Source organism: Pelophylax lessonae (genome assembly GCF_965119305.1).
Source record: "Pelophylax lessonae genome assembly, chromosome: 6".
Lineage (NCBI taxonomy): Eukaryota > Metazoa > Chordata > Amphibia > Anura > Ranidae > Pelophylax > Pelophylax lessonae.
In genome coordinates this window covers 269,396,559-269,413,223 of record NC_138773.1, presented here as the reverse complement: position 1 = coordinate 269,413,223, position 16,665 = coordinate 269,396,559, and the positions used below count along the sequence as shown (strand labels likewise).

At 45.6% G+C, this 16,665-nt stretch overlaps 1 protein-coding gene across 2 annotated transcripts in view; it reads right to left on the bottom strand.

Moving 5' to 3' along the window:
* The window catches only part of ITGB6 (integrin subunit beta 6), a 207,650-nt gene that overhangs the window by 59,810 nt on the left and 131,175 nt on the right, over positions 1-16,665 (bottom strand). For both annotated transcript variants that reach the window (XM_082261028.1, XM_082261027.1), the window contains exon 9: positions 12,441-12,530. In XM_082261028.1, coding sequence (XP_082117154.1) covers positions 12,441-12,530 — 90 coding nt within the window. The remainder of the gene's footprint in view (positions 1-12,440; positions 12,531-16,665) is intronic.

Here is a 16,665-nt window from a genome sequence, read left to right as displayed (position 1 = left end):
TGCTAACTGTGCCACTGACGATCATGGAGGAGCGAAGGGAGGGGCTTGCCATTCTGACTCCTGAGAGCTATTTGAAAGATAAAACCTACGCACCATGGCTACGTACTGACAATATCATTAGAAACCAGTCTTTCAGCCAACTGCTATGAAATGAAGGAAGATAATTTTGTTTATTTTCATACTAGCTCCATCACAAGGTCTTGAGGTTCAGCGACCATCCTAATTTAATGAACTCTTCAAAACAAACTCCTATGGCTTTGGTGCTTGGCGCTGTAGAGAGCCATGCATGGGATAATATTGTGCTTTCCTCCGTTCCTTGCCTTGCTAAATTGAATTTCCCCCTTTCCTTGGCTTCATACTGACTTAACAGCATTATAATAGTCTTAGTCATGGGCAGCTTTATTTTGTAAGTCTGGGCCATTAACCAGCTGCTGCAGATAAAATAGTGTGTCATATTATACAGCCATTAATGTCAAATGTGATTACACAGCCAAGATGGGAAGAGGATAGAGATGGAGCCTAATGTAGGATTCTGAAGAACAAGGCCTGAGTTCATTACCAACGCCACATGATTCAACATATCTATATTGGTTTTGCCACTGTAGCACTTAAACAGAGAAGCGATTTGTATCATCTGAATCCCCATGAAATCAAATAGTCCAATAATGGAGTTTTTAACCCACCTTTAGCCAAGGGGAACAGCAAACCAATGCAAAGAACAAAGACAGGGTCCTTGCAGAAATGAGTAACATTTATCTTGTAGCATCCCATTATTGCTTAGGAATATGCTGAGATTACATTTTTGGCTTTACATGCTTTCAAAAGCAAAGCTGATACATGTGAAACACGTCTACACCCTGCAAAAATTGCTCAAGTAAGTAAACTTTTTTGAAATGGGCACCAGTAGGCTTCTACCTTGACGCAGTGAAATGGTTCCTGCAGTCACCAAATACCGGTGTCCACGGAATGACAGGTCAGTGTGTCGGGAGTAGTAATGTTAGTAATGTAATGTTGGCTGTCTAATGTGGATTGTTTTTCAGGTTTATTTTGCACTATGACTTCTCAAGCAGGGTGACCTTCCCCTGGGCTTAGCTTGGCTCTTGATCATCAATTATCCTAGAACAGTTTGTTACTGTAAATTAGGATTTTTTACCAATAATTTTGGTCAAGAACTCGCCGATACCGAGCACTAATACCCAGGGCTGCTGTTAGAAATCGCGGGGCCCCGTACACACTACCTGGCAGGGCCCCCCCAAGAAAATATTAAAAATATATTTAGCTAAAATTACAACAAAATCACTATTAGCAGACACAAATATAACATAACTCGCATAATTCCTGCTAAATCTAAAAAAAAAACTATGTTAAATAAAAAAGATGAGATGAGAAAAATATACAGGCTGTGCAGTTGGAGCTCAGTGATCAGAGAGACAGAGAGAGAGAAACAAAGTTACAATTTACAAATAAACTCCTGAGCAGAGATAAGTGCTGGGAGGTGGGCCCACATAAGAGAGGGGGATTAGTGAGGGACAACTGTCTCTTTCTCAACAGATACAAGCTGATAGCAGGGAGAGGGACAGATCAGATTCAGGTGCTGGAGGAAGATTTCTGTATTTGTTGTCCATCACTAATCCCCCTCTCTGTGTGGACCCCCCTGTGTGCTCGGGCCCCCTACAAGAGGGCTGGTGGTCCCCCCCTATCAGCGGCCCTGCTAATACCTTTGCGGTGCAATTTGAGCCTATACAAAATGAATGGGTTTAAATCACACTGCAAAGAATTGCATGCGATTTGAACAGGAATGCGGTGCGATTCCTGTCCAAGTCGCATGCAGTTTCTCGCACCACTCCTGTGTGAACCCAGGCTGAAGTCACTATGACAAGCCTGGGTTCACACAGGAGCGGTGTGGGACACGGCATGCAATTTGGACAAGATTTGCACTGCATTCCTGTTTAAATTGCATGTGATTCTTTGCAGTGTGATTTAAACCCATTCATTTTGTACAGGCTCAAATCACACTGCAAAGGTATCGGTGCTCCATAGCAAATCGCAACACAAAGGTATTAGTTTCAGGTATCAGAGCATTCAGGTATCAGAGTAGGAGTACTTGTGCAAATACTCGGTATCAGTGCAACCCTTCTGTAAATATATTAGCAGAGCACGTAATTTAAAGATAAACTAAAAATGCTCACCTCCACATTCCAGCGATGCAGCGATTACATTCCTCACCGACTGCTGTCATCTTGTCCCTGGCTACTTCTGGGTGCTTTGTTTTCAGCCATTTATTTGGCCATTGGGAGAATAATGCCATCCCGCACAAGTGCACGGGTGTCAGTTGTTCCTAGCACAGCCGAAGTGTTCTGGGAATGCACGGTGAGCTCCGCATGCACAGCTTAGTGTTTATTCAATAGAAGACTGTCAGCTGTCAGGTAAGTGTTTGTTATTGCCGAATAAACATAGCCTGTCTATTCCGCAATAAAAAACTGCCTGCTTGCAGTTTTTTTACTAGATAAGTTTAGTAATGCTTTAAAGTGTATATAAACCCTAATTATAAATGTGTTTGTTCATGTTTGGTCTGGTAAATAGAGTGTTAAAAACCTCTGCTTATTTAAAAATACATGTTGACCTGAATTCTAGTGAGCTGATAAAGTCATGTTCTGTGCTCCTGTCAGTTAGCATTGTTCCCAGTCCACCTCTGTGAACTACAGAACCCTCCATGTTATGGGAAGAAGCAGATGTTCTGTAGTCCTAATATACTTCCTGACCTATGGGGACAATGCAGCTCCTCCATCCATACATACAGTACAGTGAGTGAGCGTTGTCACCCTAAGACAGGAGCTGAGTCATTGGCAGGATCACATGAAGAAATAAGGAAAACAAATACATCCACCACATCTAAGTTCTTGTAAGCTAAATATATATTACATTTTTGTTTAAAGTGGCTGAAAAGGCAGAAGATTTTTTTTTTTTTTTTTTAACTTAATGCAAATTCTGCATTAAGATTAAAAAAAAAAAAAAAGATTTCTGCAAGTAGCTCAGTCCCCACTAGCCCCCCTAAATACTTACCTGAGTCTGATCTTGATTCAGCAGTGTGCATGAGAGCAGAAGGCTCTTTCAGATCTCTCTCTCCTAATTGGTTCCTGCTACTGTCAATCACAGGCAGTGGGGAGGGAGTGGAAGGCAGGCCAAGCCGTGCTCTGTGTGTCTTATGAGCACAAAGATCTGGCATGGGAGCGAGCACACACAACGAGTACCCCCATAGAAAGCGTCTTACAATGGGGGCACTTGGAAGGGGGGAGGGGCCATGAGCGTAGGCGGAGGACCCAAGAAGAGGAGGATCGGGGCTGCTAAGTGCAAAACCATTGCACAAAACAGGTAAGTATAACATATTTGTTAAAAATAGTGAAAAACTCACTTTACTATTCACTTTAAAACATATTTGTTGTTGTTGTGTTTTTTTTTTTTTTTTTTTTTTTTATATAAAACGTGAGACTTAAAAACCACTTTAAAGAGGAACTGGAGTCTGCTCACATAATTTGTAATAAAAACATATTTGCCACTCTGAGGCTTCCCTCCAACCACTTTGCATATTATTTTATATGTACTGTGATTCTGTACTTGCCAAATATGCTGAAGAAATCTCCCTCCACTATGTCTGGCTGCAGCCATTTTAACTGTGGGCAGCTGAAGCTGCTGCCTGTTCACATTGCTGTCTGGATTTACACAGATACACACAAACACAGATACACATAGGTAGACACACACACACACACACACACACACACACACACACTCTGTCAGGAAAGGAATCAGCATTCAGCAACAATAGAATGCTGGATGCAGAGCAGGTGTGTCACCACGCCCATCTCCCCAGCCCTGGCCCTATATAAGACACTCTCTGGCTGTGCTTCAGTGCTGGTTTATCATCAGCTCCTGTACCCGTGACCTGTTCGATTGCCTGTTGTTCCTGTTTATCCCGGCTAGCTCCTTTGACTTACCTGCATCTCTCCTTCGTTTGACCTCGGCTTGCCTGACCACCCCTTACTCTAAAAGACACCTCTGCTGGATCTCCTGTGTGCCGACCTTGGCTTGGATCCCATGGACTCTCTCTCTCTTGTGCGGCCCTCTGTACCTTCATCTCCTCGGACTGATTATCTGTGTATGACCCTCGGCCTGGCATTAACCTTTGTCTCTTTTCTCTGAGCATCTATAGATCTCCTGGAAGCGGTCCTGAATCACCATCCATCCATCCATCTGGGATACATCCGCATCCAGTGCTCCTTGGGACGTGTCATCTCCTGTTTCACCACCAGGGGTGATCCGCACCGAGCTGCAAGGGAAGCCCTCTCAGCACTTCGGCCTCCACCAAGGTAACTGACAGCATAAACCAGCCATGTCAGAGGCCGACAGAGGTGCTTCCCCGCTCGAGGCTCTGTGCCAACAGGTTTCAGCCCTGACCCAGGCCGTACAAAGACTACAAGATGGTTACTTCCAGCTGGAAGGTCGGGTACTTAACCTAGCCGGCTCCTCCTCCCCGACGGACCCTACTCAGCCTGCCACTAGCTCGCTACCGGCTCCGTCCCAACCGGATCAAGCTAGCTCCACCCATTCAGTTTCAGCTCCGCCACCAGAGCCACGGGTGCCCACGCCAGAACGCTTCCGTGGGGAGCGAAGGAAGTTCAGGGCCTTCAAGAATGCCTGTTTGTTATATCTGGCTCTCCAGCCCAGGACCTTCTCCTCTGAATCCATTAAAGTAGGGTTTATAATTTCCCTATTGGCTGACGAACCTCAGACTTGGGCACACAACCTCCTGGAACAGAAGAGCCCGATCCTAAATTCCGTAAGCTCCTTCTTTGAGGCTATGGCCCAATTATATGAAGATCCCCAGCACACGGTCACCGCAGAGTCTGCCTTACATGCCCTACAACAGAACAAACGCCCGGCCGAGGACTACACTGTAGATTTCCGTAGGTGGGCAGCTGACACGGACTGGAATGAGGCAGCATTGAAGTATCAGTACCGACATGGCCTCTCTGAAGCTCTAAAGGACGAGCTTGCTCGAGTAGAGACACCAGCATCCTTGGAAGATTTAATCTCCCTTGCCATCCAGATGGACAGGCGTCTCCGGGAAAGACGCTCAGAACGCCTCCAGGGGGCTCGAGCTACTTGGGTCATGCCTAAGGTTCCATTTGCTGCCTCTCCTCTTCCTGGACCAGCTGTCAATGCCTCTGCAGATTGTGAACCCATGCAGATTGGGCTAATTCGTTCCTCCCTAACCCCCGAAGAGCGACAACGTCGCCGCCAGGCGAACCTCTGCCTATACTGTGGAGCTCCTGGCCATTTTCTCCGCAACTGTCCTGTGAGGCCTAGTAAGTGCTATTCACGGTCTGTTCTGAACTGTCAGGTCTCTGAGCCGTCCCCTGCTCACCTTACCCTTCCTGTCTCCCTACAGGTAGCCGAAGAGAGGATCCAGCTGACGGCAATTATTGACTCCGGAGCTTGTAGTTGTTTCCTGGACTGCACTCTAGCTAAGAAACTAGGAGTCCCCCTGCAAGTTAAGGAGCAACGGCTTCAAGTCTTTCTGGCCGACGGGTCCTTGCCTAGCTCCGGACCCGTGACCAAAGAGACCTATCCGGTTCTTACTATCACAACCCCGGGCCATCAAGAGTTCATCCGCTTCGATGTCTTGTCCTCTCCCTTATTCCCGGTAATCCTAGGCCTACCTTGGCTCCAGGCTCACAATCCCCAAATTGATTGGGTAAAGAAGAAGATCTCCTTCTCATCCAAATACTGCCAGGATCACTGCTTCCCTCCTGGACCCAATGCCCCTGCCGCTTGTCTAGCCGTCCAGCCGGTCCCAGACCCCCTTGAAGACCTTCCTGAAGCTTATCGGGACTTTAGGGATGTATTTGACAAGAAAAAGGCTGATGTTTTACCCCCTCACAGGCCCTACGACTGCCCTATTGAACTTCTCCCAGGGGCAGAGATCCCTTTCGGAAGAATATTTCCCCTGTCTGAGAAGGAATTGGAAACTCTTCGAACCTATGTCAATGAAAACTTGGAAAAGGGGTTCATCAGGCCCTCATCCTCTCCAGCGGGTGCTGGAATCTTCTTTGTTGAGAAGAAAGATGGCACATTAAGACCCTGCGTTGATTACCGGGAGCTCAACAAGGTGACCATCAAGAACCGCTATCCTCTCCCTTTGATTCCAGAGTTGTTTCAGCGCTTTCGGACTGCCCGGGTCTTTACTAAATTAGACCTCCGAGGGGCATACAACCTTATCCGCATCCGAGAGGGGGACGAGTGGAAAACAGCATTCAGGACCCGGTTTGGCCACTTCGAATATATGGTCATGCCCTTCGGGCTGTGTAACGCCCCGGCCACTTTTCAACATTTGGTGAATGACATTTTTCGAGAGTTTCTGGACAACTTCCTAATTGTGTACCTAGATGACATCCTGGTCTTTTCTTCCACTCTGGAACTCCACCGGATCCACGTTAAGAAAGTACTAGCCACCCTGAGGAAACATGGGCTCTATGTGAAACTGGAGAAGTGTGAATTTGAGAGAGAGTCCATCCAGTTCCTAGGGCTCATTATCTCAACAGGGGGTGTATCTATGGATCCGCAGAAGGTGAAAGCAATTCTGGAGTGGCCAGCCCCCACAGACAAAAAAGGAGTTCAGCGATTTGTGGGTTTCGCTAACTTTTACAGAAGGTTTGTGAAGGGGTTTTCAACAATTATTACACCCATCACCCAACTTACGCGCCAGCAGATCCGCTTCCGCTGGTCACCGGAGGCTCAGTCAGCCTTCGATGAGTTAAAGAACCTGTTCGTGACCGCACCTATTCTCCAACATCCGGACCCAGCTTTACCTTACATCCTCGAAGTGGATGCCTCGGAAGTAGCCACAGGGGCTATCCTGTCCCAGCGACAAGGCCCAAAGGCCTTACTACATCCGGTAGCGTTCTTCTCTCGGAAAATGTCACCCCCAGAGAGGAATTACGATGTGGGGGACCGGGAACTCCTGGCCATTAAATGTGCCTTAGAAGAATGGAGGTACCTGCTGGAAGGTGCAATGCACCCTATTATGATATTCACGGATCACAAAAATCTAGAATATCTCAGGGCCGCTAGACGCCTAAGACCTCGGCAAGCCCGGTGGGCTTTATTTTTCTCACGCTTCAATTTCCATATCACCTACAGGCCAGGGTCGAAGAATGGAAAAGCGGATGCCCTGTCCCGGATGTTTCCAGACTCTCCCAGCACAACGGAGCCCAATACCATCTTGTCAGCTCAAAACTTTTTCCTGATCCACGCTGACCTACAAACCTCAATTCAACAAGCCTCTACCCAATGTACAGGACTTGAAGCAGAGTCTCTAAAGAAACGGGATGGACTCCTCTGGTACCAGGAAAAAATTTTTGTTCCCGCACAAGTGAGATTGATGGTCCTCAAAACCTTTCATGACCACAAACTTGCCGGACATTTTGGGGTGAGAAAAACCTACGAACTTATTCAACGCCGCTTTTGGTGGCCTCAACTGCACCAGGACTGCAGAATGTATGTGAATTCCTGCATTACGTGCCAACGGAGCAAAGGGGCAAAAGTCAAGTCATGGGGCCTGTTGAGGCCATTACCGATTCCAGAGCAGCCCTGGAAAGGTTTATCTATGGACTTTATAGTTGAACTACCGCCCTCAGAAGGGTTTACCACCATCCTAGTAGTCGTAGATCGACTTTCAAAAATGGCTCATTTCCTGCCCATGGTGGGCACTCCTTCTGCCTTGGAAACAGCCAACGCATTCATCAAAGAGGTGGTCAGGTTACATGGACTTCCGAATAATATAGTATCAGACCGAGGCGTTCAATTTACCTCTAGATTTTGGAAGGAGCTCTGCAAGGCCTTGGCAGTTGGAGTGTCCCTGTCCTCTGCCTACCATCCACAAAGCAACGGGCAGACGGAAAGAACAAATCAAACTCTAGAACAGTACCTCCGATGCTTTTGCACCAGCTCTCAGGACAACTGGGTCTCCCTGCTCCCATGCGCAGAATTCGCTTACAATAATTCTGTACACTCCGCAACCAACCAAACCCCGTTTTGGGCTAATTATGGCTTCCATCCTTCTTTCTTGCCCAACTTGGACCAGGAAATCATGGTTCCGGCAGTCCTGGATCGTCTGGCTGCCATTAAAGCTAATTTTCAGTTACTACAGGACAATATTCAGAAAGCCCAACAGGATTATAAGAAATTCTTTGACCTCAAACGGAAGGTGAACCCTGCACACAAGGTGGGAGATAAGGTCTGGCTCTCGTCAACTAATTTAAAACTTTCTTGCCCATCCAAGAAGTTGGGGCCAAGATTCATTGGTCCTTTCGAGGTCAAGAGAGTGGTGAACCCTGTGGCCTTTGAATTAGTCTTGCCCGGTTCTTTCAAAATTCACCCGGTGTTTCATGCCTCGCTACTGAAGCCCGCAATACCGAGCCCATACCCGGGGAGAGAAGAGGTACCACCTCCTCCAGTTGCAGTGGAAGGGGAGCCTGAATTTGAGATTGAGACTATCTTAGATTGCCGACGGAGAGGCAATCGCACTCAATACTTAATTAAATGGAAAGGATACCCCCCGGAGGACAATTCCTGGGAACCATTGGGTAATATCCATGCTCCTAAGCTTCTGAGAGAATTTCATAGCAAATTTCCGGAAAAACATGGTCAGAGGGCATCCAGAGGCTGCCCCTCGGGGGGGGGGGGGCACTGTCAGGAAAGGAATCAGCATTCAGCAACAATAGAATGCTGGATGCAGAGCAGGTGTGTCACCACGCCCATCTCCCCAGCCCTGGCCCTATATAAGACACTCTCTGGCTGTGCTTCAGTGCTGGTTTATCATCAGCTCCTGTACCCGTGACCTGTTCGATTGCCTGTTGTTCCTGTTTATCCCGGCTAGCTCCTTTGACTTACCTGCATCTCTCCTTCGTTTGACCTCGGCTTGCCTGACCACCCCTTACTCTAAAAGACACCTCTGCTGGATCTCCTGTGTGCCGACCTTGGCTTGGATCCCACGGACTCTCTCTCTCTTGTGCGGCCCTCTGTACCTTCATCTCCTCGGACTGATTATCTGTGTATGACCCTCGGCCTGGCATTAACCTTTGTCTCTTTTCTCTGAGCATCTATAGATCTCCTGGAAGCGGTCCTGAATCACCATCCATCCATCCATCTGGGATCCATCCGCATCCAGTGCTCCTTGGGACGTGTCATCTCCTGTTTCACCACCAGGGGTGATCCGCACCGAGCTGCAAGGGAAGCCCTCTCAGCACTTCGGCCTCCACCAAGGTAACTGACACACTCACACCACTGCTTGCCTGCACATTTCTCCTCTGTGGATGAATACACATGAATCTCTGCAGTCTCCTGTTATCTCCACCCTCATTCAGCCCCCTCCAACTCTGCAGCTTTCATTGGCTCTCCTATGACTCACCCCTCCCTTGCTGGCAAAGAGAGAGAGCTGTGCATGATGTCATTAGCCGAGGCTAATGACCAGACAAGAAAGAGAAAGTGGGCTGTATGAGGTATTTACTGGCAGAAAAAAAAATCTTTTACTATCCAAAGTTAAAACAACAAGGGCAGAAGATTTAATAAATGGAAAGATGAAAAAAATGACTGACGAGACGCTTTAAGCTTAGTTTTGTAATAGAGTATGAAAGTGTTAGCAACCCTGCCAAGACAATATTGCTTTCAGTGTCACCAATAAGGAGATTTTCCTCATTGCTTTCCTTGTGAAAGGGGGACACTGCTATTTAAACCTATCCTTTATAGAGTTGCACTGTTGATCACTTGTGTTTCACTGATTTCTTGTTGATCCAAATGATCTCAAACATCCTAGGAGTAGTGTTGAGCGAACACGGACTGTATTATTCGGGTCCGTACCGGATAATTGGATTTTTGCTACCCGGACACGGACCCGAAAACTTTACTGTATGTTCGGGTTTAAAATCCGTGTTCGGTAATTTTATTTCCTGTTTTGTATGTAATGGCGCGCTTTTAATGGCGGGCTTTCAACAGCCAATCAACAAGCGTTTAACTGGTGTGCGCCATCATAGCCATGCCTACTAATGTATTAGGAGCTGTGATTGGCCAGCTGAAGCATGTGACCCAGGTCTTTATAAGCTCGAGAGACACAGCGCGGTGCGTCAGTCTGCTGTAGTGTAGGGAGAGAGCACACATCATAACGGTGCTGGCTGCTGCTGATTAGGGACAGACAGGGAAAAACAACATTGTGCTGAAAAGAATGCAGGGACAGGTCGGAGTGTAGGCAGGGAAAGATATTTGAGCATTTTAGGGACAGGCTGGAGAGAGTAGGCAGGGAGAGATTAGGAGACACAGGACAGAACAATCGTCCGTTAGCGATCTACATCGATTTTGCTGTGTGGGGGGTGGTGCAGTGAATGATCTTTTTGCCCTCACTTGAGCCCACTGAGGAGGAGGAGGAGGAGGAGGAGGAGGAGGAGGAGGGAGAAACAAATATATTTTTATCAGTCTGTTGTGTGCAGCGTTCAGCTATATTTTACTACAGATTGCTGTTCTAATCTGCTATTTAAAAATTACAAATTTAAAGGGGATTTTTTTTTAAGAGCACTTGCCATGCTCTTAACTACATTCTGCTGCCATTTGCAGCACTCTAGCCCTTTCCATTGGTTTTTTAGAGCCATTTTAGTGCCTGAAAGTTCGGGTCCCCATTAACTTCAATGGGGTTCGTGTCCGGGTAAAGTTCGAAAAAAGTCCGGGACACGGACCCGGACTTTTTTTTCAAGTTCGGCCGAACCCGCCGAACACGGACATCCAGGTGTCCGCTCAACTCTACCCAGGAGTCTTCAGGAGAGGACGAGGGGTTTTCTCCTCTAAGCACACTCTCCTGCATGCACGCTTGAGCTAAGGGAAGATGGATTCCAGAAAGTAAATGCTACATTAATAATTTGGCCTTACTTAACCACTTGCTGACCGTCCACCGCAGTTTTACTGTGGCAGACTGGCTCGCCTGCGCGAAATGAGGTAGCCCTACATCGGTTGCACGCGTGGTATTGGGGGGCAAGTGCGTGCCATTGCTGGCGCACTCTAGCCCCCACTAGGCAGCGGGGATGCCGATCCATGGGACCGGCGGACGCAATTGCTGCTGGGCACCCACGATCGCTCCCCGCAGAGTCTACTAACTACGGGAAAGATTTATGACATTTTTATTGTTTTTTTTTTTTTTTATTAGTAATGGCGGCGATCTGCGTTTTTTTGTGGGACTGCGACATTGCCGAGGACTGATCAGACCCCTGACATTTTTTACACTTTTGGGGGTACCAGTGACATTACTACAGTAATCAGTGCTAAAAATATGCACTGTTACTGTAATAATGCCATTGGCAGGGAAGGGGTTAACCCTGTGGGTGGTCAAGGGGTTAAATGTGAGCCTAGGGGAGTGATTCTAACTGTGGGGGGCGTAACTTCTGAAATGACCATAGAGACATGTGATCCTATATAGAAGGATCACATGGGCTCTATGATCATTTCCGGGAGAAGATCGGTCAGCTGCGTTTACAACAGCCGACCGTCCTTCTCTCTCAGCGGGGAGCGATCGCAATCGGAACCGCCTGACCAGTGCATCGGCTTCCCCGCTGCCAAGGAGGGGTGGAAGCACGCCAGTCCAAAAAATTGTTTCTTCAACAGAAAACTAAAGTGCCAAACAGGTGCTCAAATCTATAAAGGTGCCCAAGTGCTCTTCAGGAAAAAAGACCCCCAATGGGGATGCACTCACCAGACTTTGGGTAAAAATGAGCCTTAAACATATATAATGTTCCTTAATCGGATCACAGGATCAATGCAGCCACCCAAGCATATGAGATATCCCTCGAACGGATGGATGGATGACTTGGGCACCTTTATAGATTTGAGCACCTGTTTGGCACTTTAGTTTTCTGTTGAAGAAACAATTTTTTGGACTGCACCTTAACAAACTATTCTGCACTTTAATGGTCATATTATGGACACCTAATTATAGCACTTTATTATACAGTATATTCATTGTTTATGAATGCACTTTTGGCTATATTAATCAATTTTCTAGAGCACCGATTAATCTTTGTAGCATTTTTATATATATTTATATTTTATTTATATTTTGTCACCTGTTAGCGCTGTCTATTTATGTTTACAGTTTTTTTCTGGTATTTCACCTAGTGAGCAGCAGCTTCAGATTTTTTATATATCGTTCTTATTCCCCATTGTCACTAAATTATACATCACAGCGCGGACAATAATTTATTGTTTTACACTATAATACATAACGCCAAATTTCCATGAAAAAAATTGTACCGCTTTTGGTACAGAATTCCTGACATAATCATACCGCCAGCGGCGCCAGGGAGGTTAAATAAGTAAGTACGGTAAATAAGTATAAACCTTACTTTGTATGCCGTTAAAATCAGCTGTAATATGTTTCTGGAGTCGTCTTTCAGCAGTCCAACTGTGGCTCCAGGTATGAGCTTGGTGTAATTCTACAATAAATAATGAACACAAAAGCGTTAAAAGTGTAGCCCACAGGAGTGCATGCAATGCCTTCTATAACTTACTATGTGCCCAAATATAGAGAGAGAATGTGATTAAAGCTTTTTCCACTGAGATTATAAGCATGCATTTCTACAGCCCATAGAATGTGTTCCTGTGTGACAGAAAGAAGTTCATATATTGTGCTGAGATGTTGATTTTTCCTCCAGAAAAATGCACATAAGGTTATGTAACTGCTACACAAATGAACTGCAGGCAGATATATAATTTTTTTTTCCACTTATGAAAAATCGTTGAAAAAAAAAAAATATATATATATATATACTGTATATACACTGTACATATACAATTGAATCTGTCTTGATATCAGCTTCCTGTATTTCCCTGCAAAGGAGCACTCTCATTGGCAGAAGGAAGGGAAGCTCTGTCAGTCAAGACTGAGGCTGCATTCACACCTAGGCGCTTTCAATCGTGGGCAGATTCGTCGCAATTCTGCCCACGATTTCAAAGCGCCGGGGTGCGAATAACAAATTGCCGAACGCACATTTCAGATGCCATTTATTTGAATGGCACCTAAAATTGCGGTGCAGTTCTGCCATGATTGTCAAGCAATAAATTCGCGGCAACCCGCATCGCATGCAGCAAGTTGCTCAAAAGTAGCACCTGAACTTTTTTTAGGCGAGAAGCTTTCCGCGATACGGGTTGCCGCAATTGCAGCGTGGCAATCGCAGCAAAACCGCCCTGTGATATTAGGAGACATTTAAATGAATGGCATCTCAAATGTTCTGCCATTTGTCACCTCGGCGCTTTAAAATCACAGGCAGAATCGCGGGAAATCTGGAGGTGTGAATGCAGCCTGAGAGTGATCACGTCCTGGGAACCAAGCCTTATTACTTAAAGCAGTATTAAACCCAAAACTAAAAATGGAATATATTGCAGCTTACCAATCATTAGATGTGGTGGCTGCATTAGTTTCCTCTTTTTTTAAGGCTTTTTGTCCCCTCTGTTTTCACCTGGTTATCTGTCCAGTAACAGACCTCCTGTATTAGAGTGCCCCCACTCTGGATGAAGGAGCACAGGGGGAAGGGTGTAGGAACCCACACAAATCTGGGGGGGACAGCATTTTTACTCACCAGGTATATGCTTTTTCTGTAAACTGCGAGAGAGAGAGAGTGTGTGTGTGTGTGTGTGTGTGTACGTGCAATACAATTAATTCATCGAATTTGTTTATTATATCCCACATAACCCACATAGCATTAATAAAAATGAACCCACATAGCATTAATAAAAATGAACCCACATAGCATTAATAAAAATTAACCCACATAGCATTAATAAAAATTAACCCACCTGGCATTAATAAAAATGAACCCCCAAATTAATCCCATGGCATTAATAAAAATTAGTGCTGGTGCTGCTTGGCTTGCTGGCTGGGCTGGCATATGCTTGCTGCCAGTGCCTTGCCTTGCGCTGCCGCCGGAACCTCCTCACTGTGTTATACAAGCAGTTACAGGAACAGGTTTTTTTTTTCTTTTGGAATAAAGATTTTACACGAATAAATAAAATCTGGTTATTGTAAGCACCCCTAACTGCAGTAAATTGTTTATCTCAACACTCTGACTGCTACATTTGAAGGAATGCTTGTTCTGTTAAAAAAACAACAGACTTAGTGCCGGTTCACACCACCTCGGCACGACTTCGGGGGCGACCTGTGAAGTCGCATGCACCGCGACTTCAGCGCGACTTGCACAGACTTCATATAATGAATGTCAATGCAAGTCGCTCCGATGTCGCCCCGAAGTAGTACAGGAACAATTTTCTAAGTCGGAGCGACTTGAGTCGCTCCTATTAGAACGGTTCCCGTAGCACTGCATGGACCGGCCACATGTCAGGCTGACCAGTCGCCTGACAAGTCGCGGTAGTGTGAATGGGCACTTACTGGCTGTATCACCAGATGAAAATAAAGGAAAGAAAGCCTAAAAAAGAAAACAAATGCAGCCATTACATTTAAGAATTGGTAAGCTACAATATTCCTGGGCTCCAAGATCACGGCAGACGGTGACTGCAACCAGACTGCAGACTGTGACACTTGCTTCTTGGGAGAAAAGCAATGGCAATCCTAAACAACACTATAAAAAGCAGAGACATCACCCTACTGACAAAGTGCCTTTTAGTCAAAACTCTGGTATTCCCAGTAGTAACCTATGGTTGAAAAAGTTGGACCATAAGGAAGGTTAAACACTGAAGAATTGATGCTTTTGAACTATGGTGTTGGAGAAGACTCTTGAAAGTCCCTTGGATGGCAAGAAGATGAAACCAGTCAATCCTGAAATAAATCAACCCTGAATATCAACTGGAAGCACAGATCCTGAAGCTGAAACTAGAATACTTTGGCCACCTAATGTGAAGAGAGGACTCATTGGAAAAGACCCTGATGCTGGGAAACATGGAAGGAAAAAGGAGAAGAGGACGACAGAAAACAAGATGGATAGATAGTATCATCGAAACAATGATCATGAAGTTAAAGCGGTTGTATACTCAAAAAAAAAAAAAAACCCTGCAAGACAAAGGCATAATGAGCTTATGCATTATGAAATACTTACCTTAAAACGAAGCCCCGACACGGACCCCCGGACACCGCTGTGGGAGCGGACATGATCCCTCTGCGTCTCTTCCGGGTTTGGCGGCTCCGGCGCTGTGAGTTGCCGGAGCCGCGATGATGTCAAATATCTCCTAAACAGTGCAGGTTTAGGAGATATTAATTGTACCTACAGGTAAGCCTTATTATAGGCTTGCCTGTAGGTAAAAGTCAACAAAATGACTATACTACCGCTTTAAGTAAGCTCCGGGAGGCAGTGGAGGACAGAAAAGCCTGGCATGCTATGGTTCATGAGGTCACGAAGAGTTGGACACGCCTAGACGACTGAACAACAACAACAAGCTGCAATATAATAAATGTTTGTTTTGAGTTTAATACTGACTTAACTGCAAAATAAAAAAGTGAGGTCACTAAGTGGTTAGTATCTGGCAGGGATTGCTCGATCATAAGTCTGGCTAAACAATCTTACAAATTTTTCAGGAGGAAATTCCAGTTGACTTTTTTTTTTTTTTTTTAAGTTAAAAAGAAAAGCTATTGCCCTTTTTGTAAAAAAAAAAAAAAAAAAAAAAAAAGAGGTTGGCATATCCAATATTTGATAATTTGAAGCAAGTGAAGTTTTGCTTTAGTTTAGGTGTGTACGGTCACCCCTTCCCCCTCCATGCTGTCCAAGCCTGAACTAGAAATTCCGGATGTCCTCATAAAAAGCATGCGGATTACTGTAAAAAATGTGTAAGGCCCTTTATAACACATCTATGAATGTGGGCCATACATGTTTGTTTGAAGGGAAATATAGTATTTTCAGTTTTTTTTTTAGATATCCATGAAATAGATCAGTTTGATGCAAATGATTAACTTTTACTTAAAATACCAGTTTTTTTATATAGTCTGTAGTTATATATGTGCATGGGTGCTGCCATATTTGCTGACTACATTGGGCTCTGCTTCCTGCTTTTCAGTGCTACACAATGCACTCCAACTTGCAGTACTGCTCAGGGCTCTCTTGGACCATTCCCACCAGCCATAAGTGCTGGCAAGGTACAAGGATCTGTCTTGTCCTCCTCTAATTCCTCTTCCCATAACAACAACACAGCCACACCAACCACAAGAATGAGGTGATTTTGAAGCTTTATAGTATGCCAATGGAAATGGACCCTCACCCAGTCTATTCGGATGCCCTATTAAGGGCCTTTATTAAGCCTAAACCCTAGTACACAATATCAGGACTGAAAGAAAAAAAAAAGAAGAGCTCGGGAGGAGATCCTATACTAACAATTCTATATTAGCGATCTCCCCGCTGAGCTATTGCTTTCTGACAGGGGGATGCCCCCCCCCCCCTTCTAGGGACACCCCCCGCCAGAACACACTGGTCAGCGCTCTCAGCCAATGGTACTGATCAGATGCCGATCTACAGACATTTTTCGGTCATGCCCCTTCGACAGAAGCCGTATGTTTGACTGGCGTCTGTTGGACTGGCTGCAGTACACATGGGCCGAATGTTGCCCGGTGTCTATTGCACCATCTGATAT